General features: G+C 34.3%; 6 protein-coding genes across 6 annotated transcripts; all 6 read right to left on the bottom strand.

Moving 5' to 3' along the window:
- Nucleotides 1–693: 693 nt before the first annotated feature.
- LOC109857343 (odorant receptor 4-like) lies at nucleotides 694–2,527 on the bottom strand. Its single transcript, XM_020433528.1, has 6 exons — nucleotides 2,271–2,527; nucleotides 1,773–2,118; nucleotides 1,360–1,593; nucleotides 1,155–1,268; nucleotides 853–1,008; nucleotides 694–744 (listed from the first exon to the last, which is right to left on the bottom strand). The coding sequence occupies exons 1-6, from the start codon at nucleotides 2,525–2,527 to the stop codon at nucleotides 694–696; spliced, it is 1,158 nt and encodes a 385-aa protein (XP_020289117.1).
- A 3,284-nt stretch (nucleotides 2,528–5,811) lies between these two features.
- LOC109857330 (odorant receptor 13a-like) lies at nucleotides 5,812–8,122 on the bottom strand. Its single transcript, XM_020433513.1, has 7 exons — nucleotides 8,099–8,122; nucleotides 7,796–8,049; nucleotides 7,172–7,523; nucleotides 6,604–6,834; nucleotides 6,287–6,400; nucleotides 6,056–6,211; nucleotides 5,812–5,862 (listed from the first exon to the last, which is right to left on the bottom strand). The coding sequence occupies exons 1-7, from the start codon at nucleotides 8,120–8,122 to the stop codon at nucleotides 5,812–5,814; spliced, it is 1,182 nt and encodes a 393-aa protein (XP_020289102.1).
- A 2,336-nt stretch (nucleotides 8,123–10,458) lies between these two features.
- LOC109857342 lies at nucleotides 10,459–16,109 on the bottom strand. The gene is made up of 12 exons (XM_020433527.1): nucleotides 15,742–16,109; nucleotides 15,135–15,486; nucleotides 14,616–14,846; nucleotides 14,309–14,422; nucleotides 14,088–14,243; nucleotides 13,862–13,900; nucleotides 12,329–12,582; nucleotides 11,748–12,099; nucleotides 11,243–11,473; nucleotides 10,930–11,043; nucleotides 10,708–10,863; nucleotides 10,459–10,509 (listed from the first exon to the last, which is right to left on the bottom strand). The coding sequence occupies exons 1-12, from the start codon at nucleotides 16,107–16,109 to the stop codon at nucleotides 10,459–10,461; spliced, it is 2,418 nt and encodes an 805-aa protein (XP_020289116.1).
- A 1,500-nt stretch (nucleotides 16,110–17,609) lies between these two features.
- Nucleotides 17,610–19,749, bottom strand: LOC109857316 (odorant receptor 4-like). Its single transcript, XM_020433494.1, has 6 exons — nucleotides 19,496–19,749; nucleotides 18,900–19,251; nucleotides 18,403–18,633; nucleotides 18,079–18,192; nucleotides 17,853–18,008; nucleotides 17,610–17,660 (listed from the first exon to the last, which is right to left on the bottom strand). Exons 1-6 carry the CDS (start codon nucleotides 19,747–19,749, stop codon nucleotides 17,610–17,612), a joined length of 1,158 nt encoding a protein of 385 aa, XP_020289083.1.
- A 924-nt stretch (nucleotides 19,750–20,673) lies between these two features.
- LOC109857314 (putative odorant receptor 92a) lies at nucleotides 20,674–22,780 on the bottom strand. Its single transcript, XM_020433491.1, has 6 exons — nucleotides 22,527–22,780; nucleotides 21,932–22,283; nucleotides 21,428–21,658; nucleotides 21,115–21,228; nucleotides 20,892–21,047; nucleotides 20,674–20,724 (listed from the first exon to the last, which is right to left on the bottom strand). Exons 1-6 carry the CDS (start codon nucleotides 22,778–22,780, stop codon nucleotides 20,674–20,676), a joined length of 1,158 nt encoding a protein of 385 aa, XP_020289080.1.
- A 950-nt stretch (nucleotides 22,781–23,730) lies between these two features.
- Nucleotides 23,731–25,821, bottom strand: LOC109857315 (odorant receptor 13a-like). The gene is made up of 6 exons (XM_020433493.1): nucleotides 25,571–25,821; nucleotides 24,980–25,331; nucleotides 24,476–24,706; nucleotides 24,192–24,305; nucleotides 23,976–24,131; nucleotides 23,731–23,781 (listed from the first exon to the last, which is right to left on the bottom strand). The coding sequence occupies exons 1-6, from the start codon at nucleotides 25,819–25,821 to the stop codon at nucleotides 23,731–23,733; spliced, it is 1,155 nt and encodes a 384-aa protein (XP_020289082.1).
- Between the last annotated feature and the right edge of the window lie 1,093 nt (nucleotides 25,822–26,914).

The raw sequence follows: 26,914 nt of genomic DNA, 5'->3' as shown, positions 1-26,914 counted from the left end.
GAGCTCACTTCCAGCAAAGAGAGAGAGACAACTTTTTTTCGATTTCTCAGCGTGTTTTCCAGTGACCGCACGACGCGTATCGTGGAAATAAGCGTCTAAGAACTAAGAAGATGTCATCAATTGTGCGAGCCCTCCCCCGAGAGAGCGATCGACCAATGAGAATTTCTCATTAAATATTTTTATCGCACGCGCCCTTTAATTATGTATACGTGCGTCATGGTTGTTTTCACAACTCCGTTACAAGCGAAAAGAGAACGCGAAAGACCGTATTTCTTTCCCTCGGACGCTGATGATATAATCTCTAATGTAAATATGCAATGATTCATATGTACGAGCATAGTGAAAAATGTTCCGCAGTCGGTTCGCGTTCGCGCACTTCGCGTTTTACATTTTCTAAATGCGGTTGAATAAAAGTTACCGCGCGCGCAATAGCTAAAAATGAACTTGTGCAACATTTATCACACAAGGAATATTTCGAAAAAATATATGTGAATAGCAGAATTCTGAAATAACAGACTTTTCCGTCGACGAAAAGACTACACGTATGAATCTATGTACATACGTATATATATTTTTGTTTGTTTGAATAAGACTTTTTTTTAATAATAAAATTAAAACTACATATCACACTTTGTGGCTAGTCTACGACTCTCCGTTAGAAAATGTCGAGAAAAAATTACTCTCGCGCGGTGTTCATCTTATTGCCAGCAACATCGATAAATACGATCCCGAAGCTTTCATAATCTACAAACACACAAATGTTTTCTTCTCAATTTATAATAACAGAGAAACAAAATATACGCGCGCAAAACAATTTTAAATCTATTCTTCTCTTCTGTCAATGTTACGTACAGTTGTAAAGCACTCGAACGAGAGATCCATCATCTTGCCGGCTGTAAGTTTCAATTGTCTCTGCGATCTTAAAATTATCATTAATAACGTGCGACTATCTTTAGTCTTCATATCGTACCACGCCGAATTGTAAGCTGCGTTTCCGATTGCTTTACTCTACAAAGATAAACAATAATCGAAATGTTTTTTAATATCTCATTACATTGTTTGTATTTTTTCACAGAAGGATATACACGCAAAAGTTATTTGTTTGTATCAAGTGTTCATTGTTATTACGTAATTATCTGTTTTCCGTCGCTAACCTTGTTGCTCAGATACTCTCCCGCGAAGCAAAATATAAACGTTTCGAGATTTGTTACAGCGTAAAACAAAAGAGATCTTCCTATCTGCTCAGTGGCGTTGGGACTGCCGATTGCCTGTGACATCACACGAAGACGCGGAACAAGGTGTAATGTGAACAATCTTTCGAATTTTTCTCACGCGTATATAATTGTTTTTTAAACTCACTGTTACGATTAGAAACCCCAGCGAACAAATCATCACCGTATTCGATGTAAACTGTACCAGAGCGATGTGCGAATACAGATTCTCGATATTTCCCGAGAGGCTGATAATTTTTTGATGTTTCCGAATGATTTTCGTCACTGTAACAATCGACTCGTGTTTCTTTCCCATCTCTTCCGGTTTGATTTTCGTCAACCAGCAAAGCAGGATGTTTATCTGACCGCCGACATGTAGAGCCTAAAAGTAAAATACATACGTCAATTAATTAACATTACGATGCGCTTCGCCAATTGAAATTTGTTTACGTCGTTACAAACAAATAAATTGATTTGAGATAAAATATATACATTATTTACGAGTTAATGTATAATTATGCATTTCAATATTTATACGATACTTGCTTATGCATGTGTTACCAGAGTTAGAAACAGGGCGTTGAACAAACCGGCTCCCCAACTGCATATCATCACGAACAGAAATTGCGTAACCAACACCGTTCTGTACTTGTATCGCGTGTCTATAACGAAAGGATATTCCATTTTCATCATGAGGGGCAGTTCGATCGATTGATCGGTAACGTCGGCATCGGCTAGGAGAATGCCGATGACATATGTACACGCAGCGATTGTATGAAGAATAATTAATCCATTACAAATATTACTCGATAGTTTCGCTTTGCGTACCGTTTCGCGTAATACAATGTCACTGGTACCGCAATCGGACCAATCCTCCATCGTCGTGGTCAAAATTTCGATGAATTTGCTGTAAATAATTAAACACATTTCAACCTCGAACATTCTGATCGCATATTTACAAAACACGTGCTGTACGTGTGTGTGTGTGTGTGTTACACGTGTTGTAACGTGTACACAAATAAAATTATCGCACATATGTGCATTATAATTATTACTTACTGTTGTTTTAACGAGAAGATGACGAGTTTAACGGTCAGTTTAATATGCGCCAACAGACTGCTCAAACAATCCATCAGTTCGAAAAGATTCTCGAAGTTGAAATGCGTCACAAAATATCGACAATGGAAGAACTCGTTAATTGCTAGCGCGATCATCCAAAATATTCTGTAGATTATAACGCATGGCATACCTGGCCAGACGCCAAACATGGCGAGCATAACTTCCACCGTGCGATTAATCGACCGTTTAACAGTCATAATTTTCTATTTCTCGTTTGTTGTTTCTCGCGCTAAGTGAGCAAGTCAGAACATCAACGCGCACATAGAGCAAACGCGCTTGTGTGAACGCGCGCGCGAAACATATGCCTCTCTTGTCGAATTAAATTTGTCAACCGCACATCAACGTCGACGCGAATTTCGCGTGACAAGTGAGAGAACTATCGAAGCGAGCACCTCTCTTTGATATCAACCTTCGCGTTGACACTGGATATTCTTTACTTTAATTGTGCGCGGAACGCAAAGAAACTCGCCATAATTTTTCCCGAGACAAAAAAGCGGAGGATCATTTTGTCGTCTCTTTTGTTTTTGTCTCTTCAATGCAGTTGCAAATTTGCTTTACATGTTTAATGATCCGATGAACGGACAACGACGTATTGTCGGTAACAATTTGCGTCTGGTAATTTTTTTTTAAAGAAGCTTTGAAATTCAGAGAATAAAAAAGATCCAAGAGAGAGGAGGGGGGGAAGAGGAAAACGTCGTCTAGTTGTTATCCGGTCTAAGGTTTCTCTCCGTAAAAAAGTACTTGTGTATAAGAAAAGAAAATAGAGCGTCTTTGTACGAGAAGAATTTCTTGCGTACGGTGTAAAAGTACTTGGTGAGCATTTGGTACGTATATGTACATGGGCTTTAATAATTCACGATATTGCGCGATAATGTAAATTACACACGAAGTAGTTCACATTTTGAATTCTTAGTAAACCTGAGAATCCGAGGGACGTAAGACACAGGAGAAAAAGAAAATTATAGTCTTCACGCATGCGATTACACACGTGAGCAAGCTTTCCTACGTGAGCAGTTAAATTGAGTTGAGACACGGAATATCTCTCTCGCAATAGATATATTATTTGCGTCATCATGTGAACCACGTGTAAATTTTCAAAAAAATTTATATTTGTACGATATAAATATTTAAAAAAAACACAATATATGTATGTACATATAAAACGCACGCGCGCGCAAATATAAATAAATAAACACATTTAATATTTTTTATATAAAAAAAACACGTATATGATATCTCTAACAAGAAAACTTTGTTTCTAGAGGAAAATCTTACATTTGTTGAAATTGTTTCAAGGAAAAATTCAAATACTGTAAGAACGCACGTTGAATGTTAAATGCCGGTGTGATCACGAGAAATGTTGAACTTTCATGAAAAGCTAAATATATTTTACGAGAAAATAAAGAAAGACCGAAGGAAGAGAGAAACTTCTATTGTATGGATTATGTGCTCTCTTTTCTCTTAGCAACGCAAAATATCGTGCGCCGTCTAAGGTAATATGCTGCAGGGAACAACATCGTACATAGAAAAAGATAGAAACAAATAAACAGAAAACTCAGACTTGTTTCTGAAAACATGCAAACTAGTCATAAGTTCGTAAATGATCTATTTTAAAGTTTGTGTTAAATTAAAATTTTTGTAATTAACTATAACGATGGTAAAAGTTTTTTCAGGACATGGCCAACAATATATATAAATATATACAATGTATATAAATAGTAACGATAATCACGAGATATCGATGAGATATTTGTACGGTGAAATGAAAGTTTAGCAAAAAATGTGTGAATTATTATATCGATATTTTTCTCTTTCATTCAGTGACAACAATGAAACCTGAGAAGACTCCGGTAGGTATTGTATGTAAGATGATTCAACACAAATCGGTAAAAAAGCTTACACTTGCGAAAGACGTTTCCGACGAAGGATTCTTTTCAATCGTAATTGTCAGTCGTTTTTTTTTTTCAGCAATCTCAATATTAAAAGTGATATTGTTTGACTCTCATTCGTCTGCATATCGTATCAAAGAGAATCGTAAATTGCGTTCGCGGTACGCTGACTTTGAAAATTGCAACAAAGCGAAAAGTCTCATTTTTCACAATTTGTATGTAAGTATACCACGGAGTGGCATTACAAAAGATAATGCATATATGCTGACCTTAGTATGTATTTCGATATTCTCCGCCGAAATAAAAAACGACTCGCGAAGTTCATGAGATGATGGTAAAGCAGTAGTTTTTCATCGACAATAGAAGCGTTTGGGATCGAAACATTACGAATAATATTTTCTACATTTCTTTTTTTTTTTTATTAAAATAACGTTGAAAAGAACATAGCGTAATTATTGTAGAATCTGATAACAATTAAGTTTTTCTTACGATATTCTTCCACACTTACAGTGACAGTAACAGGCCGTATACTAAGACGTAGTTTAGATCATCCATCTCAAATCAGCTAGATCGGCGATATGAAGTAAATACCTATGCTGAAATATCTGAACGACGATTAACAATGTCACCTGAAGAATATTCATTTTATTCGGCGTAAAGCAATGTACTCGGTTATAAATGGCGACAAAACGAAGAACTTAATAGCGAAGGATATAAGTTCTTGTGATTGTCATGTGGTTACATTGTTGTATTTACGAAAACCGAACTTTTCTAAAAATCTTTATCGACTTATGAAGCAACGAACATCGGAGCGCTGTATGTTTAAAACGTATCACAAAATAATTTATCAACAACATTGCGGTAGAACATTATGAAACCATATTGCGAGCAAAGTTATCTCTCTTTTTTTCTTTTTTTCTCTCAAATATGATCATTACTTATTCTTTACGTAAAATAAACGTGATTACACACTAATTGTAAGAGACATATTTAACTGCACATTTGAAAGAACAGAAATACTCCTCGTAATCCGTTTTCTTTTCGGTTTAATTTTATCGTTTTCGACGTTGTTTATCGCAATAAACCGGCAAAATTATATGCTCAAAAATGCAAGACGTTGCGAGTGAAATGAAAAAAAACCCATAACACGTGCGATGAAAAAGAAAAAGAGAGAAAGAAAAACCTTCAATGCGAAAAATTCAAGAATACAAAATAAAATTTATGCTGTAGCAAACTATACAAGAGACAGAGAAAATCATCAACTTGCACCATTCGATCTCATTTAATAAACATTGGGTACTGTCAGAAAAGCCGATAACTTGTGTAACGTAGCGCGTTATTTTCTTGGAAAATTCAGTTTAACGAGAAACCACACACATGCACACGTGCACCAAATTAGTATATGAGAAGTTTTACGGTTTTTGGAAACAATAAATATTTACGTGATAATACATCTTCTTCTTGATTAGATAATTTTAGTTACTTACAACAAGTAACATTAAAAAAATGTTGTTTAAAACAAATTTTTTATTACAATAATTATATATAAATCTATTTCTACAATTGTGTTCTACTATTTTTATAGTCGGGTTTCAGTACATTGCTAAAAGAACCGATAAGTACGACACCGATGCTTTTATAACCTGCAAATTTTAAAACTGCTCTCGTGATAAAATACATACAGTATAAATAATTGTATTTCTAATATAAATATTTATCTAACACACGAGAAAAGAAACAATGTGTATATAACATGTGCAAAAATCGTATATACAGTCTTCACACACACACTAGAAGTTTTACTACTTTGAAAAAATGTCAAAATTAGAATATTACACTAGTAAATCGTTCCAATGACAAGTCCATGACCTTTCCGCTCGTGATTGTCAGTGTTCTCTGTGATCTTAAAATAACGAACACTATAATTCGACTCTCCGTAGTCGGATAATCATACCAAACAGAATGGTACGCTGCATGTCCGATCATCTTACTCTAAAAATAAAATTCAATTTAAATTAATTAGACATACAATAAATCCTGATGCGAGACTAGAGTGATACAGCTTACCTTAGCGCTTAAATATTCGCCAGCGACACAATATATAAAAGCTTCGACATTCACCGTGATGTAAAATAATACAGACTTGACTAAAATTGCAGCAGCATTAGGCGCATCAAGAGACTACAATTTCCAAAACAAAAAAATTACCAATTCATAAATGTAAACAGCAACAGCTATTTCTTATATTAAAGTTTTCCGACACTTCCGTAACCATCTTTGATTTTGACTTCATAGAAGCGAAAAGTCTTAACAGTAATTGTGACACCATTTTACCTAAACTTAAACTCATTACCACAAGCATTATTTTTATTGAAATTACTCACGATAACAATAATAAATCCTAAACAACATATGATGAACGTGTCTGATAAAAGTATCATTAGCGCAATGTACGTGTAGAGATTTTCAATATTTTCTGCAAATAAAATAATCTGCTGATGCTTTGTGATTATTGTGCGCATTGTAATCTCTTCTGATAAATGTGTTAAATGTCTGGAGAAAGCGTTTGTCAACCATTCACAAAGAATGTCGATTTGGCCACCGACATGAAGTATCTGAAGTTTACCACTTGATGATCTTTGGTAAGATAAAATAGTAAGTTTCTTACTTGTTCCAAAAATTGAAATTATATACTCTTCTATTTATATATACATTTTTAACATTTTAATATTAAAATATAATATATAGATAAAATATATAATACATAAATATATAGATTTATAAAAATTATACCTAACTTACGTAATTTAAGCGCTTAACAATTATTAATTAATATTAAAGTAACGGTTAGAACAAATTAAATTTCTAACAATTATTAAAATGATCTATTTTTATAGTTACAAGAATGTTTATTCAGAACTTACAGATATGTCGTGTAACTGTTGTACTTACCAAAATGACCAAAAATAAATTTACGATTGCCACGCAATAGCCTATCAACAGCAGATGATACAACTGAACCGATTGTACCGTCAAGTAAATAGACTCCGTACTAATGTTAAAAGGAAACTCCATTTTGAGAATAAGTTCTCGCGCGTACGGTTCCATTCTCGCAGGATTAGTTATGTTAGCGGCGAGAACACCGATACTGTAACAAGTTACAGAAGCCATTTGCATGCCGATGATCCACGTCGAAGTGCGGCGTGCAAGATTCGTCGTATTCATCAGCACGCTTGAATTATGGCGATTCGAGTTGTAGTCTTGCCAATCCGTGGTCATCATTTGCAATAGATCGAAAACTACTCTGTGTGAACAATCAAATTTATCAGATTTACGTTTGAGTTTGTGTCTACTACTTCGTCAATTTTTGGATTCATAGTACAATTTCATATTCAAGATCATCCCAAGTTCATTTTAAGATGCTGTATAATTATCTTTGTCTTATTGGCTAAAAATCATCTGAAGATACAACCCAAGATAATCCACAATATACAATCTTACTATAAATGTCGCTCTATAAAATCGGTTTTGCACACGCGATCTTAACATTATCGTTTTTTCATAATCACGTCTTACCGTTGATTGACCCACAATATAACGAGTTTGATGTAAAGCAGAGAAGACGCCAGTGCGCTACTCACTCCGTCCATGAATTGCGAAAAGTCGTCCGTATGTACGTTCACTATCACGTATCGGTATTGAAAAACCTGCATCGTGCTGAACACCACGATCCAATAGAATCGAAACAATATGGTAGACGGTACGTAAGGCCAGATGCCAAAAACGTGTAAACCCAATGTAACTGCGCGGCTCATCGTGGCCATCCGCATCTTTCGAATCGAACAAAAAAAACGCTCCGAGGCCTAATCGCCGACGCGCGTTACGCTTGTCAAATAAATTCATCAATACTAAAAATCTACTCGCAGATGTATCAAGAAGCAGTACGTTACCGGTCAATGACACCAAGCATTGCACGTTAAATATACATATTTCCGTTGTATCACGTGAAAAGTTACAGCTATATAATTTTACGTATAGTGAAAAAAGCGTGTTTTTTTCCTCACGTACGCAATTACACTCTTTAAATATGCAACGAGGAAAGTAAGGACGAAGAGCAGTTTTTACGAAATGCTCAAACACGAGTAAAGTTAAAAAGTTTGTTGGAGGGAAATGTATCGCAAAGGATAGTAATGAATGCACGCGAACAACACAGTGTGTCTCTTGCGAGGGAAAGACTATAACACGAGAATCACAGGTCGCTCTTTCGACGACAGTTGCGAGTCTGATCAGAGAATTCAAGGCGATAATTGCAAGTCAATCAAAGAACATAAAAAAAAAAAACACGCAAAACTGACCAAACTTTTAAATGTATTTTTTTCTTTTTTTTTTTGAGTTGATTATTTTATATTATTACTTTTGTCTCATAAGTTTTCAAATATATGTAACCCCTTCAAAATACAGAAAGACCATCAACTTGCATCAGTCAATCTCATCCAATAAACATTGTGTATTGTCAGAAAAGCCGATAACTTGTGTAGCGCAGCGCGTTATTTTCTTGAAAAATTCAACCAACACACGTGCACCGGATTAGTGATGAGAAAAGTTTTAAGGTTCTCGATAACGAGAAGATTTTGAGAAAAAGATAAAGGTGGAAAGAGACCGAAGTTTCTTCTTTTCGACATTTCTCGATCTCTTACTTCTGAAAGAAATTCCTGCCATAACGTGTAATAAGTAATGCATACACACATAGAATTCATATTCTTGAAAGATGTAAAACATTCGGGTAAGTTTAGATAAAATACAAGTAAGTATCCATATGTCAGAAACATCAAGATATATATGCGTAATATTTGTGTAAGAAAAAGTTAAAAATCAAATATAATTGAAATTTAATACGTGTATTTTTTGTAATATGTAAGAATGTCTCAATTTTATTTAAATCTATGTATGAAGTGTATTTTTCAAAATTATCATCAGCTTTATTACACACGTTGCGGTTTTATCGTAGCAGCTACTTACGAACATTGAACTATGGAGAGTTCCTCAAATTTAAATTACGAATTGTTTTACAGAAAACTAAAAAACGTAGTATACTTACAAATTATAGAACCTTATGCACGCTAGTAAGAATCGTTCCAAAAGAAAATCCATGATTCGATTTCGATTTGTAATGATAATCCATTTTTTCTGAAGACCTCAGAAATATGACAATTATAGATAAGTATATCATTACATACTGAAAGTAACACTTGAGCTCACAATCCAAAATAATTGACATACAACAGTTGACGGTAAAGATGTACGGCCAGATGCCGCAAACGCGCGAACACCGATCTTCACTATTTTACTGAATCGTCCTCATACTTTCCGAAGACTATAAAGAAGAGTGCGTAAAAGAACTTCGTATCAGCTGTGAAATCCGGAGGGAGGAGTCGCGCGCGACGTACCCAAACGTAGTAACCACCCAAATCGCAAAACATCGACCAATCGGAAAACCACTCATTAAATATTCTTCCGATCACGCAACGTAAACTTTGAAGAAGTTGCAAACCACGCGCAACAATCTCAGCGACGACCAAAGTTGTCGGAAAAACTTGAAAAGCAAGGGAGTCTCTTTCTTTTTGAATCGAGTTTCCGACCAATGCTATCGCGGATACGATTTAAAAATGCAACAAGCTGCGAGTTCGCGAGTGCGGGTTTTCACGATCCGCGCTCGACACGAGGGTGAAAAGTTTTGTTGTTGCTGAGAAAGAAAAAAGATGAAAATATATCGCGCGAGTTTGTTTCGATTTGGTATTTCTAAGATAAGATCATAGTTTGTGTTGCAAGGTGGCCGTTCCACACGCGAAAAACGAGCGTGACAGCGATATATACTGGAACACTTGACAAAGAGAAATAAAAAATTCATCCCTCTACGCGTACTTTTCTTCTTTTCCCCTGAGATACTAAGAAAAAGCAATAATGTAACTTTTTAGCGCACCACAGATCTTTTTTTTTTGTTAATAAATAGACTAATTGTAAAATTTATTGATAAAAAAAAAGATAAACACTTTCACTTGACGTTTTTGTTTTTTGAGTCTTACGTGTATATGTGATAATATATATCTTCTCTTTAATCACATAAGTTTAGTTACTCACAACAAGTAAAATTAGAAGAGCGTTGTTTAAAACATAGTATTTTTTATTAGAGTAATATAATCCATTTCTCTAGTTACCTTAATTACTTTTATGGTCAAGTTTCAGTACATTGCTAAGAGTACCGATATGTATGACGCCGATGCTTTTATAACCTGCAATATTTAAAATGCTCTTGCATTATACTATAAATAGTATACCTATTTGTATCTCTAGTATAAATTACTAGCTTATACATGAAAGAAAAAAAGATACATATATAAATATATATAAAATGTGAAAAAAATGTATGTACAATGCAAAAACATTACAAAATTTACTACTTAGAAAAATAATCAAATTTATACTGGTACACTAGTAAAACGTTCCAACGACAAATCCATCATCCGTCCGCTCGTGATCGTCAATGTTTTCTGTGATCTTACGATAACAAACAATATGTTTCGACTCTCCGTTGTCGGACAGTCATACCAAACAGAATCGTACGCTGCATGTCCAATCATCTTACTCTGAAAATACAATTCAATAATTAAGTAAAGATGACAAATCCTGATATGAGACGTGATAAAGCTCACCTTGGCTCTCAAATATTCGCCAGCAAAACAATAGATAAAAGCTTCAAGATTTATCGTGATATAAAATAATCCAGACTTGACTAAAATTGTAGCAGCATCGGGCGCATCAAGAGACTAAAATTTTAATGTGCGAACAGTTTAATACTTCCAAAATATAAACAGAGTAACAGTTTTTTCTTACATTAAAGCTTCTCGACACTTCGTAATTATCTCCGATTTTGACATCATAGAAGCGAGAAGCCTTAACAGTTCTTGTGACATTATTTCGCTCAAACTCAATATCTCAAGCATTATTTTTATTGACGGTACTCACGGTAACGATAATAAATCCTACGCAACATATGATGAGCGTGTCTGATAAAAGCATCGTTAGTGCTATATACATGTAGAGATTTTCAATCTTTTTGGCAAATAGAATAATCTGCTGATGCTTTCTGATAATTGATCTCATTGTAATCTCTTTTGACGAATGTGTTATATTTCTGGAGAAAACGTTTGTCAACCAGTCACAAAGAATGTCGATTTGGCCACCGACATGAAGTATCTGAAGTTTACCACTTGATGATCTTTAGTAAGATAAAATGCCAGTTTTTTAATTGTTGAAAAAATTGAAAATATTAATATATACATTATTTATACATACAGTTTAATAGTTCACCCTTAAAATATGATAAGTATACATACTTTGTAAAAAAAGTATAACTAAACTAAGTAGCTTTCTAAGCGCTTGTCATTGTTCTTTTTTCATTGATGGTCACAAGATTTTTAATTCAGAACTTACAGATATATGTTCTATAACAGTTGCAGTATACACTTACCAAAGTGACTAGAAATGAATTTACGATTGTCATGCCATAGCCTAGCACAAGCAAATGATAAAATTGAACCGATTGAATCGTAAAGTAAAGAGATTCCGTACTAATGTTAAAAGGCAACGCCATTTTGAGAATAAGTTCTCGCGAGTGCGGTTCTATCCTCTCGGGATTAGCTACGTTAGCGGCGAGAACACCGGCACTGTAAAAAGTTACGGAAGCCACTTGCATGCCGATGATCCACGTCGAAGTGCGATGTGCCAGATTCGCCGTATTCGTCAGCACACGTGAACTATGGTAATTCGAATTGTAGTCTCGCCAATCCGTGGTCATCATTTGTAAGATATCGAAAAATATTCTAAGTAAAAAATCAGATTTATTGTTTGCATTTGTCTATTACTTCTGACGGTTTATTCATAGTCCGATTTCAGGATCATCCCAAATTTATCTTAAGATGATGCACAATCTGTTTTAGTGACTACAGATCATATGAAAATATAACCCAAGACGATTTTCAATGAAAAATCTCACTATAAATGTTTTGTACACTCTACTTCAACATTATCTTTTCCATAAGCTCAGCTTACCGTTGATTAACCCACAAAATAATGAGTTTGATGTAAAGCAGAGAACATGCTAGTACGCAACTCACTCCGTCCATGAATTGGGAAAAGTCGTCCGTATGAACGTTCGTTATCAAGTACCAGTACTGGAAAACCTGAATTATACTGAGCATCACGACCCAGTAGAAGCGGAACAATATGGTAGACGGTACGTAAGGCCAGACGCCGAAAACGTGCAGACCCAATGTAACTCCGCGGCTTAACGTGGTCATCCGCATCTTTCGAAGATACGAAAAAACGTTTCAAAGCTCAATTGCGCGCGCGCACTACGCTTTGTCATATAAATTCACCAAAACTAAAGCTCGCTTGCGGGTGGATCAACGAACAGTACGTCATCGGTCTATGATACCAATCATTGCACGTTAAATATACATATTTCCGTTGTATCACATGAGAAGTTACAGCTATATAATTTTACGAATAGTGAAAACGCGTGTCTTTTTCTTCACGTATGCAATTACACTCTTTAAATATGCAACGAGAAAAGTAAGGAAAAAGAGCAGTTTTCACGAAATGCTCAAACACGAGTAAAGTTGAAAAGTTTGTTCGAGGGAAACATATCGCGATGAAAGCACGCGAACATATGGTAAGTGTCTCTTGCGAGGAAAATACTATAACGTGAAAATCACAGTTCGCTTTGTCAACGGTTGTTAAATGAATCGGAGAGTCTGAAGACAATAAACGCAAAGGCGATCAAAGCACTTTAAAAAACATTCTATATAAGTAAATTTATAAAGGTATTTTTATTTTAAGGTAACTGGTTTATAATAATAATATCATCTCACAATTGTTTAAATAATTTTTAAGAGATAGAAAAAATCACCATTTTGAATCATTTGATTGTATGTAATTGTCGCGATGTATCGTACATTGCTTGTCAATATACGCTCACAGTGACATAGTTCGGATTAGGTAGGATTTTTGTTGTTTATTGGGTCCGATTAAAATTTTGTTCGATTCAAACTGTATTCGAATGAGTCCATCATGTGTTCGTTGTTTAGTGTGTCCGATTGAAACTGGGTCCGAATGACTCCATCATGTGTCCGTTACTGGATGAGTTCGTTTGAGACTGTGTCCGTTTGAGACTGTTGTGTGTCCGTTTCAATTCATGTCCAATTGAAACCGTGTCCGATTGTTTTCGTCATATGTCCGTTCCTTGGTGTGTCCGATTGAATCAGTGCCCGTTTTATTTTGTGCGCGTCATTCCCACGCGCGTATTTTTATATTTTTCCATCGAAATATCAAAAGAAAACTAGACTGTATTAGTCTCTCTAGTGTAAAACAGAATTCTTTTTTGGTACATAAACATACATACAAAACTTATACAAAACAACTTGATAAATACTCACTTTTTCTTTGACAAAAAACTTCCAGTTACTCACAACAAATAAAATTAAAAAAGCAATGTGTAATTCATTTTATTTGTTATTAAAGTAAGTAAACCTATTTCTCCAATTGTTCTCTATTATTTTTATAGTAGGGTTTTTAGTTCATTGCTAAGAGCACCGACATATACGACGCCGATGCTTTTACAACCTGCAATGTTAAAAATTCTTCTGTACTATAAATAGTATTATTGTGTATCTCTAATATAAATATTTTATAGCTACTATACAAGAAAAATGCATATATAACTGACAAATATATATATGTATATATATACAATATGTAGAATTAATAAAAGTTCTACTACTTAGAAACAATGTCAACTATATATTGTTACACTAGTAAAACGTTCCAACGACAAATCCATCATCCGTCCGCTCGTGATCGTCAATGTTTTCTGTGATCTTAAAATAATGAACAATATAATTCGACTCTCCGTATTCGAACAGTTATACCAAACAGAATGATACGCTGCATGTCCGATCATCTTACTCTAAAACCAAATTCAATGATTAATTAAGAATGATAAATTCTGATATGAGACGTGATAAAGCTTACCTTAGCGCTCAAATATTCGCCAGCGAAACAATATATAAAAGCTTCAAGATTTATCGTGATGTAAAATAATCCAGACTTGACTAAAATTGTAGCAGCATCGGGCGCATTAAGAGACTAAAATTTCAATGTGCAAACCGTTTAATACTTTTGAAATACGAACAATAACAGTTAATTCTTACATCAAAGCTTCTTGACACTTCCGTATTGATCTCGAATATTGACATTATAGGAGCGAAAAGCCTTAGTTATTGACATCAATTTGCTCAAACTCAATATCTCAAGCATTATTTTTATTGATAATACTCACGGTAACGATAATAAATCCTAAGCAACATATGATGAGCGTGTCTGATAAAAGCATCATTAGTGCAATATAGGTGTAAAGATTGTCAACATTTTCTGCAAACAGAATAATCTGTTGATGCTTTCTGATCATCGATCGCATTAAAATCTCTTCTGATGAATGTGTTATTTTTCTGGAGAAAGCGTTTGTCAACCATTCACAAAGAATGTCGATTTGGCCACTGACATGAAGTATCTGAAGTTTACCACTTGATGATCTTCAGTAAGATAAAAAATCTTAGTTTTTTAATTGTTCAAAAATATTGTTAAAAAAAGTACTACATTATTTATACATACATTTTAACATTTCAGCATTAAAATATATAAGTTTGTGAAAAAACTACAACTAGACTAAATAATTAATTAAAGCGCTTAATTATCACGGTAAACTTATCACATTGTTCTTCTTTCACTGAGGTACCTAAAATTTTTAATTCAGAACTTACAAATATATATCGCGTTAACAGTTACGTTCTACACTTACCAAAGTGACTAGAAATGAATTTACGAGTGCCATGCCATAGCCTATGAATAACAAATGATAAAATTGAATCGACTGAATCGTCAAGTAAAGAGGCTCCGTACTAATGTTGAAAGGAAACGCCATTTTGAGAATAAGCTCTCGCGCGTACGGTTCCATCCTGGCAGGATCACTTACGTTACCGGCGAGAACACCGATACCGTAAAAAGTTACGGAAGCCATTTGCATGCCGATGATCCACATTGAAACGCGGCGTGCAAGATTTGCCGTATTCGTCAACATAAGTAAACTTTGATGATTGGAGTTGTAGGTGTGCCAATCCGTAATCATCAGTTGCAAAAGATCGAAAAATATTCTATGGAAACAATCAGATTTATTATTTGCGTTTGTGTCTAGTTCGGACGGCTTGTTCATATATAGTTTCATTTTATAGTTAAGATTATCCCAAGTTCATCTTCAAGTGCTATATAATAATATCTGTTTTAGTAGCTAAAAATGATCTGAAGACACAACACAAGACGATTCCCAATGAACAATCGTACTATAATTGTTGTCCTATAAAATCGGTTTTGCACACGCAATCTTAATAGTATATTTTTTCACAGCTTACCGTTGATTGAACCACAAAATAACGAGTTTGATGTAAAGCAAAGAAGTCGCCAGTACGCAACTCACTCCGTCCATGAATTGAGAAAAGTCATCCGTATGAACGTTCGTTATCAAGTACCAGTACTGAAAAATTTGAATCATACCGAGCATCACGGTCCAGTAGAATCGAAATAATATGGTAGACGGTACGTAAGGCCAGACGCCAAAAACGTGCAGACCAAATGTAACTGCGCGGCTCAGCGTAGTCATCCGCATCTTTTTTTCAAGAGAAAAAAAAGCTTCGAGGCTTTTTCGTCGGCGCGCACTACGCTTGTCAAATTCACCAATACTACAGTTTGCTCGCAAATGGATCACCGAACAGTACGTCATCGGTCGATGATACCAATCATTGCACATTAAATATACATAATATTTCCGTTGTATCACGTGAGAAGTTACAGCTATATAATTTTACGAATAGTGAAAAAATCGTTTTTTTCCTCACGTGTGCAATTACACTCTTTAAATATGCAATGAGGAAAGTAAGGACAAAGAACAGTTTTCACGAAATGCTCAAACACGAGTAAAGTTGAAAAAGTTTGTTCGAGGGAAACATATCGCGTAGCGAAGAAGGCACGCGAACATTGTGTTTGTTGCGTGGGGAAGACTATAACGCGAAGATCATAGTTCGCTTTGGCAACAGTTGTGAGATGAATCAGAGAGTTCTGGAGGAAACTTTACAACGTAAGTTACTTAAAAACTAAAAAATCTTACGCTAGTAGTGTTGCAAAGTGTTCCAAAGAAAGATTTATATTTGTTCTACTTATAGTGGTTATTCGTTTTTTTTAATTAGATTTTAGTATTGTAAGAATTATAGATAAGTATAGTAGTACATACTGATACTGGAAATTCCTTGAGCATCACACTTCCAAATAATCAACATAGTTGACGGTAAAGATGCCGCAAACGCAAACACCGATCTTCAATACTTTACTAACTCGTCTGTATATTCACTCGAAGAACATATAGGGAAATGCGTCAAAGAACTCCGTGTTTGCTGCGAAATCCAAAGGGGAGGAGTTGCGCAACGTAGCTAAACGTATAGCAGCCCCTAGATCGCGAAACATCGACCAATCGGAAAAACACTCATTAACTATTCTCCCAACCACAGAACACAAACTTTGAAGAAATTGCAACCCACGCGCAACAATCTGAGCAAAGTTGTCGGAAAAACATGAAAAGCAAGTGAGTGTTTCTTTCTTTTTGAGTTGCGTTTCTGACCAATACCGTTGCGGATACGATTTAAAAATGCAACAAACTGCGAGTTTGAGAGTGCGGTTTTCTCTACTCGCGCTCGACACGAGGAAAAGTTTTGTTGTTGAGAAAGAAAAGAAATACAAATATATCACGCAAATGTGTTTCGATGCGGTGTTCTGTATTGTGCGCAAACTATATCTTAGCTAAAATCATAGTTTGCGTTGCAGATAGTCGTCCCACACGCGAGAGCCGAATGTGACATATGTACTGGAACACTTGCCACAGAGAGATAAAAAATTTATGTTTTTACGCGCACTTTTCCTCTTCTTCTCCGAAATATCAAGAGAAATAGTGTAACAATCTTCTTATTGTAAAACAAAAATTTTGTATATTACCACACTAAAATTTGTTGAAACAAAATAGATTAATGCTCTCACTTTGCATATAATACTCTTTCCATGTTTTTTAAATGTGACATTTACGTGATAAAATATATCATCCTTTCGATCACACAATTTTAATTATTAACAACAAATGACACTAGAAAGTATTGTGTAAAACATCTTCTTTTATGTTAAAGTAATTAACTTCATTTTTCCACAATTGCCTCTACTAATTTTATAGTTGGATTTTTCAGTACATTGCTAAGAGCACCGATATGTATGACGCCGATGCTTTTATAACCTGCAATTTTAAAAATGCTCTTGTAATATACTATAAATAGTAAAAATATTTATATCTAATATAAATATTTATAGCGTATACACAAGAGGGAGAGGAAAAGTTATATATAAGAAGTGCAAAAAATGTAAATACAGTCTGCAAAAACATTAAAATGTATACTACTGAAAAATAATGCCAATTTAATAATGTTACAGTAGCAAAACGTTCTAACGACAAGTCCATCATCTTTCCGCTTGTGATTGTCAATGTTTTCTGTGATCTTAAAATAACGACCAATATACTTCGACTATTCATGATCGAACACTCATACCAAACAGAATCGTACGCTGCATGACCGATCATCTTACTCTAAAAAAAAAATTTATTGATTAGTTAAAGATGATAAATCCTGATATCAGACTGACGTAACAAAGCTCACCTTGGCGCTCAAATATTCGCCAGCGAAACAATATATAAAAGCTTCAAGATTCATCGTGATGTAAAATAATATAGACTTAACTAAAATTGTAGCAACATCGGGCGCATCAAGAGACTAAAAGTTCCGAATACTACCAGTTTAGTAATTTTCAAATACGAACAAAAACAGCTATCTTATATTAAGTATCTCTTATATTAAAACTTCTTGACACTATTGTAACCATCTTGGATTTTGACATTGTAAAAGCGAAACGCCATAACAGTTATTGACATTGTTTCAATTAAACTCAATATCTTAAGACTTATTTTTATTGCAGTTACTTACGATAACAATACCAAATCCTAAGCAACATATGATAAACGTGTCTGATACAAGCAGCATTAGCGCTATGTACGTGAAGAGATTTTCAACATTTTCTGCAAATAAAATAATCTGCTGATGCTTTGTGATTATTGATCGCATTGTGATCTCTTCTGATGAACGTGGTACATTTCTGGAGAAAGCGTTTGTCAACCATTCACAAAGAATGTCGATTTGGCCACCGACGTGAAGTATCTGAAGTTTACAATTTGATGATCTTCGGGAACATAAAATCCCGTTGTTTACTTGTTCAAAAAATTAAAAAGATATACAAACCTAGTTACACGTATATTTTAACAATTCCGAAATAACAATATATAGATTTGTAACAAAATTACAACTACACTTAGTAACTTAAACGTCTAACAATTTTCAAATTGTTTTTTTTTTGATTGATGTTTACAAGATTTTTTATTTGGAACTTACAGAAATGTCGCGTACGAGGTGCATTATACACTTACCAAAGTGAGTAAAAATGAATTAACGATTGTCATGCCGAAACCTAGCAACAGCAAATGATAAAATTGAACTGACTGAACCATCAAGTAAATAGATTCCGTACTAATGTTAAAAGGCAAAGCCATCTTGAGAATAAGTTCTCGCGCGTGCGGTTCTATCTTCTCAGGATTAATTACGTTAGCGGCAAGAACACCGGTACTGTAAAAAATTATGGCAGCCACTTGCAAGCCGATAATCCACCTCGAAGTGCAGCGTGCAAGATTTGCTGTATTTGTCAACACGTGAGAACTATAGTAGTTCGAGTTGTAGTCTTGCCAATCCGTAGTCATAATTTGTACGATATCGAAAAATATTCTAAGTGAAAAATCAGATTATTGTTTTCATTTTTGTCCACTACTTTGACCAGTTTATTTATAGTTCGATTTCATATTTAAGATCATCTCAAGTTCATCTTAAGATCCTGTACGATTTGTTATAGTAACTAAATATCATATAAAGCCACAATATAAGATGATCCTCAATATAAAATCTTCCTATAACTGTCGAATTAAACACTCGGAGCTGCACACACGCCAACTTTTTTACAAGCACATCTTACCGTTGATTGATCCATAAAATAACGAGTTTGATAAAAAGCAAAGTAGACGCCAGTGTGCTACTCATTCCGTCTATAACTTGGGAAAAGTCGTCTGTATGAACATTTATTATCAAATATCGATATTGAAAAACGTGAGCCGTGCTGAGCATCACGATCCAGTAGAATCGGAACAATATGGTAGACGGTACGTAAGGCCAGACGCCGTAAACGTGCAGGCCCAATGTAACTGCGCGGCTTAGCGTGGTCATTCGCATTTTTCAAAGATACAAAAAAAATCGCTTCAAATCTTAATCGCGCGCGCGCACTATGTTTGTCAAATAAATTCACCAACACTACAGTTTACTTGCGAGTGGATCACCGAACAGTACGTCATCGGTAGATGATACCAATCATTGCACGTTAAATATACATATTTCTTTTGTATCACATGAGAAGTTACAGCTATATAATTTTACGAATAGTGAAAAACGCGTGTTTTTTTCCTCACGTATGCAATTACACTCTTTAAATATGCAACGGAAAAGTAAGGACAAAAGACATTTTCCACGAAATGCTCAAACACGAGTAAAGTTGAAAAGTTTGTTCGGGGGAAACATATCACGAAAGAAAGCAAAGAAGGCACGCGAACACATTGTAAGTGTCTGTTGCAAGGGAAAGACTATAACGAGAAGATCACAGTTCGCTTTGTCGACGAGTACGGATCAGATAGTTCCAAAGTAATAAACGCAAAGACGATCAAAATTACGTAAACACTTAATAAAATACTGAACTTATGAGTGTATAACTGTTTCTTTGAGGTAACTATCTTAGGCTTTTAATAATATCTTGCATTTTTTGCACTAATTATAATAAAGAGATAAGAAAAACTACTACTCTGCATCTTCCTATCTTATTTAAGAAAAATTGAATATTGTCACAAAGGCCGAGTGTAGTTGGTGTAGCACAATCCGTTATTTTCTTATAAAAAAATGATATCTATCCCTACTTTGCATTTTTGTGTTTCAAATCTTACATTTACGTGCTATTTTTTTTTTTTTTTACCAAATAAGTCCGGTTACTTTCAACAAATAAAATTAGATAAGCGTTGTGTATATATATATATATATATATATAAAATCTTATTTTTTATTAGGATAATTAAATCTAGTTTTTCACTTGTCTTCTACTATTTTTGGATTTCAGTACATTGCTAATAGGACTGAAATGTACGACGCCGATGCTTTTATAACCTGCAATGTTAAAAATGCTATGTACTTGTAGTATAAATATTTCTATCTATCAGACGAGAAAAAGACATATACATATATACTATGTACACCATATACAATACAAAGGTCTACAAAGTTATTGAAATTATTACTACTTAAAAAACTTTTTTTTACATTTATGAACTTACGCTAGTAAATCGTTCCAACGACAAGACCATGATTCTTCCGCTCGTGATCGTCAATGTTTTTTGTGATCTTATAATAACAAACAATATAATTCGTTTCTCCGTAGTTGGACAGTCATACCAAACAGAATTGTACGCTGCATGTCCGATCATCTTACTCTGTAAATAGAATTCATTATGTTTGATGATTACTAAAAATAATAAATACTGATATGATAAAGCTTACCTTTTCGCTTAAATATTCGCCAGCAAAACAATATATAAAAGCTTCAAGATTCATCGCGATGTAAAATAATATAGACTTGACTAAAATTGTAGCAACATCGGGCGCATCAAGAGACTAAAAGTTCCGAATACTAGCAGTTTAGTACTTTTCAAATGCGAACCAGAATAGCTATCTTACTAAGAATCTCTTATATTAAAACACTATTGTAACATCTTGGATTTTGACATTGTAAAAGCGAAACGCCTTAACAGTTATTGACATTATTTCGATTAAACTCAATATCTTAAGACTTATTTTTATTGCAGTTACTTACGATAGCAATAACAAATCCTAAACAACATATAATGAGCGTGTCTGATACAATCAGCATTAGCGCAATGTACGTGTAGAGATTTTCAACATTTTCTGCAAATAAAATAATCTGCTGATGCTTTGTGATTATTGATCGCATTGTGATCTTTTTTGATGAACGTGGCACATTTCTGGAGAAAGCATTTGTCAACCATTCACAAAGAATGTCGATTTGGCCACCGACATGAAGTATCTGAAGTTTACAATTTGATGATCTTCGGGAACACAAAATCCTGTTTTTTACTTGTTCAAAAAATTGAAACAACATACTAAACTTATATACTTTAAGTTATACGTATATTTTAACAATTTCAAAATTACAATACATAGATTTGTACCAAAATTACAACTACACTAAGTAACTTAAACGTCTAACAATTTTCAAATTTTTTTTTCTTTGATATTTACAGGTTTTTTTATTCAAAACTCACAAATACGTCGCATAAAAGTTGCATTATATACTTACCAAAGTTATTAGAAATAAATTTACAATTGCCATGCCGTAGCTTAGCGACAACAGATGATAAAATTCAACTGACTGAATTATAACGTATTTGACTTCCGTACTAATATTAAAAGGCAACGCCATTTTGAAAATAAGTTCTCGCGTGTGCGGTTCTATTCTCTCAGGATTAGCTACGTTAGCCGCGAGAACACCGGCACTATAAAAAGTTACGGAAGCCACTTGTATGCCGATGATCCACGTCGAAGTGCGGCATGCCAGATTCGCCGTATTCGTCAGCACGCGTGAACTATGGTGATTCGAGTTGTAGTCTTGCCAATCCGTAGTCATCATTTGTAAGATATCGAAAAATATTCTATGTGTAAATCAGATTTATTGGTTTCATTTGTATCTACTATTTTGATCAGCTTATTCATAGTTCGAGTGTATATTCAAGATCATCTCAAGTTCATATTAAGATTCTATACGATCTGTTATAGTAACTAAATATCATATGAAGACACGATCTAAGATGATCTCCAATATAAAATTTTCTTCTAAGTGCTGATTTTAAAAATTAAAGCTGCACACACGTCATTTTTGTGCAAACACATCTTACCGTTGCTTGACCCACAAAATAACGAGTTTGATGAAAAGCAAAGTAGATGCCAGTGTGCTACTCATTCCGTCCATAAATTGGGAAATGTTGTCTGCATGAACATTTATTATCAAATATCGATATTGAAAAACGTGAGTCACGATGAGCGTCACGATCCAGTAGAATCGGAACAATATGGTAGATGGTACGTAAGGCCAGACGCCGTAAACGTGCAGGCCCAATGTAACTGCGCGGCTTAGCGTGGTCATTCGCATTTTTCAAAGATGCAAAAAAAAACGCTTCAAACCTTAATCGCGCGCGCGCACTATGTTTGTCAAATAAATTCACCAACACTACAGTTTACTCGCGAGTGGATCACTGAACAGTACGTTATTGGTAGATGATACCAATCATTGCACGTTAAATATACATATTTCTTTTGTATCACATGAGAAGTTACAGCTATATAATTTTACGAATAGTGAAAAACGCGTGTCTCTTTCTTCACATATACAATTACACTCTTTAAATATGCAACGGAAAAGTAAGGACAAAAGACATTTTCCACGAAATGCTCAAACACGAGTAAAGTTGAAAAGTTTGTTCGGGGGAAACATATCACGAAAGAAAGCAAAGAAGGCACGCGAACACATTGTAAGTGTCTGTTGCGAGGAAAGACTATAACGAAAAGATCACAGTTCGCTTTGTCGACGAGTGCGAGACAGATCGGAGAGTTCAAAAGTGATAAACGCAAAGGCGATCAAAATCACGTAAAAACTTACACAAAAATACTGAACTCATGAGTGTATAACTGCTCCTTTGAGGTAACTATCTTATGCTTTTAATAGCATTTTGCATTTTTTACAATAACCGTAAAGAGATAAGAAAAACCGCTACTCCGTATCTTCCTATCTTATTTAAAAAAAATTAATTTAAAAAAAATTGAAAAATTAGTTTAAAAAATTGAATATTTTCATAAAAGCCGATAGTTGGTAGAGTGCAATCCGTTAGTTTCTTTAAAAAAATGACAATTATCTTTAATTTGCAGGTTTGTGTTTTTAATCTTACATTTTTTTTTTATGTGCTAATATATATCTTTTTTTTAAATCAAATAATTTCGGTTACTTTCAGTAAAAAAAATTAGATAAGCTTTGTGTAAAAAATCTTAGTTTTTATTAAGACAATTACATCTATTTTTTCAATTGTCCTCTATTATTTTTGGATTTCAGTACATTGCTAATAGGACTGAAATGTACGACGCCGATGCTTTTATAACCTGCAATGTAAAAAATGCTATGTAACGTTCTATAAATACTATAAATAGTTATCTTTTTAGTGCGAATATTTATATCTAACACATGAGAGAAAAAACATACATATATATAATATGTACCACATATACAAAGATCTACAGATGTATTGAAATTATTAATACTTAAAAAACTTTTTTTTAAGTTTTTATAAAATTACACTAGTAAATCGTTCCAACGACAAAACCATGATTCTTCCGCTCGTGATCGTCAATGTTTTTTGTGATCTTAACATAACAAACAATATAATTCGTTTCTCCGTAGTCGGACAGTCATACCAAACCGAATCGTACGCTGCATGTCCGATCATCTTACTCTGTAAATAGAATTCATTATGTTTAAGAAAAATAATAAATCTTGATATGATAAAGTTTACCTTTTCGCTCAAATATTCGCCAGCGAAACAATATATGAAAGCTTCAAGATTCATTGAGAGGTAAAATAGAACAGACTTGATTAAAATTGCAGCGGCATCTGGCGCACCAAGAGACTAAAATTTCCAAGTACAAACTATAACAGCAATTGTTTTTATGAAGGCTTCTCAATACTCTCGCAATTATCTTTCGATTTTAACATCAAGAATGAGAAGCCTTAACAATTACTGACGTTATTTTGTTTATACTTAATATTTTTAACATTGATTTTGTTGTTGTTACTCACGGTAACGATAATAAATCCTAAGCAACATATGATGAGCGTCTCTGATAAAAGTATCACTAGTGCAATGTATGTGTAAAGATTTTCAATTTTTTTTGCAAATAAAATAATCTGCTGATGCTTTGTAATTATTGATCGAATTGTAATCCCTTTGGATAAATGTATTACATTTGCGGAGAAAGCATTTGTCAGCCACTCACAAAGAATGTCGATTTGACCACCGACATGGAGTATCTAAAGTTTATCACTTGATGATCTTCAGTAAGATAAAATCCAAGGTGTTTAATTGTTCACAAAAGTTAAAAAATGTGTTACATTATTTATACATACATTGTAACGTTTCAGCATTAAAATATAATATGTAAGTTTGTGAAAAGCTTATATCTAACTTAAGTAATTTTTAAAGCGCTTTACAATTATCAAATAGTTTCTCTTTCATTGGCGGCCACAGAATGTTTAATTCAGAATTAACAAATACGTCGCATAAAAGTTGCATTATATACTTACCAAAGTTATTAGAAATAAATTTACAATTGCCATGCCGTAGCCTAGCAACAACAGATGATAAAATTCAACTGACTGAATTATCACGTAACTCACTTCCGTACTAATGTTAAAAGGAAATGTTGTTTTAAGGATAAGTTCTCGTGCGTACGGTTCCATTTTCTCAGGATTATTTACGTTAGCGGCGAGAACACCGACACTATACAAAGTTACAGCAGTCACTTGCAGGCTGATGATTACCATCGAAGTGCGGCGTGCCAGATTCGCCGTATTCGTCAGGACGCGTGAACTATAGTGATTCGAGTTGTAATCTTGCCAATCCGCGGTCATCATTTGCAAGAGATCGAAAAATATTCTAAGTAAAAAATCAGATTTATTGTTTGCAATTGCCTACTACTTTGGTCAGCTAATTCATAGTCCAATTTCATATTCAAATTCATCTCAAGTTTATCTTAAGATGCTGTACAATTTGTTTTATTGACTAAAGATCATCTGAAGATACAACCTAAGACGATCCCCAATATAGAAATTCACTATAAATGCCGACCTATAAAATTCACAAGCAATTTTCGCATTATTTTTTCCACAGCTTACCGTTGATTAACCCACAAAATAACGACTTTGATGTACAGCAGAGAACACGCTAGTACGTTACTTACTCCGTCCATGAATTGAGAAAAATCCGTATGAATGTTCATTATCAAGTATCGGTACTGAAAAATCTGAATTGTGCTGTACACCACGATCCAGTAGAATCGGAACAATATGGTAGACGGTAAAAAAGGCCAAATGCCGAAAATGTGCAGACCGAATGTAACTCCGTGGCTTAGAGTGGTCATCTGCATCTTTCGAAGTCAAAAGAAAAAACAGTTTCAAGTCTTAATCGCACGCGCGCACTATGCTTGTCAAATAAATTCACCAATATTAAAGTTTGCTCGCGGGTGGATCAACGAACAATACATCATCGGTCGATAATACCAATCATTACACGTCAAATATACATTTTTCCGTTGTATCATGTGAAAAGTTACGGCTATATAATTTTACTAATAGTGAAAATAGTGTGTTTGTGTTCTCACGTATGCAATTACACTCTTTAAATATGCAACGGGAAAAGTAAGAGCAAAAGACATTTTTCACGAAATGCTCAAACGCGAGCAAAGTTGAAAAGTTTGTCGGAGGGAAGTGTATTGCGATGGATAGCAAAGAAGGCACGCGAACACGTTGTAAGTGCTGCGAGGGAAAGACTATAACGCGAGGATCACAGTTTGCTCTGACGACGGTCGCGAGACGGATCGGAAAGTTCAAAGGCGATAAACGCAAAGACGATCAAAGCACTTAAAAAATCACGGACAACAGACTGAACTTACAAATATATTTGTTTTAAAGTACTTATCTATTTTTATAGAATAGTAATAATATTTCGCAATTTGTAAAATAACCATTTTGACAAATATCTTCAGATACAGAAAAAACCATCATGTGATCTCATTTAATAAACATTGAGTATTGTCAGAAAAGCCGATAACTTCTGTTGCGCCGCACGTATTGTTCTTGAAAAATTCAAGCAACGGAAATACACGTGCACCGGATTACTGATGCAAAGCCTTGCGGTTTTTGGAAACGAGAAAATTGTGAGAAAAAGATAAAAAAGAAGAGACCGAAGTTTTTTTCTACATTTCGAGATTGTTCGATCTCTTACCGCTGAAAAATATTTTTGACGTACTGTGTAATACTATCATTCGCGATCGAGATCAGTACATTGCCATTAGTACAGATATATACAATGTCGATGCCCACACAATCAAGATACGATTTGTTCGGAAAGAAACTGAAAAACGTAAGTAATCTAAAAATTATAGAATTATACGCTAATGAAAATTGTTCTTGAAAAGGAAGATACTTGATTTTTTCAATTGTATAGTTATTGTCTTTTAA

This window comes from Pseudomyrmex gracilis, unplaced genomic scaffold (genome assembly GCF_002006095.1).
Source record: "Pseudomyrmex gracilis isolate BER0280 unplaced genomic scaffold, ASM200609v1 scaffold_155, whole genome shotgun sequence".
In the NCBI taxonomy this organism is placed as follows: Eukaryota; Metazoa; Arthropoda; class Insecta; order Hymenoptera; family Formicidae; genus Pseudomyrmex; species Pseudomyrmex gracilis.
The sequence above is the reverse complement of the archived record's forward strand: the minus strand, read 5'-3'. Positions and strand labels throughout refer to the sequence as shown.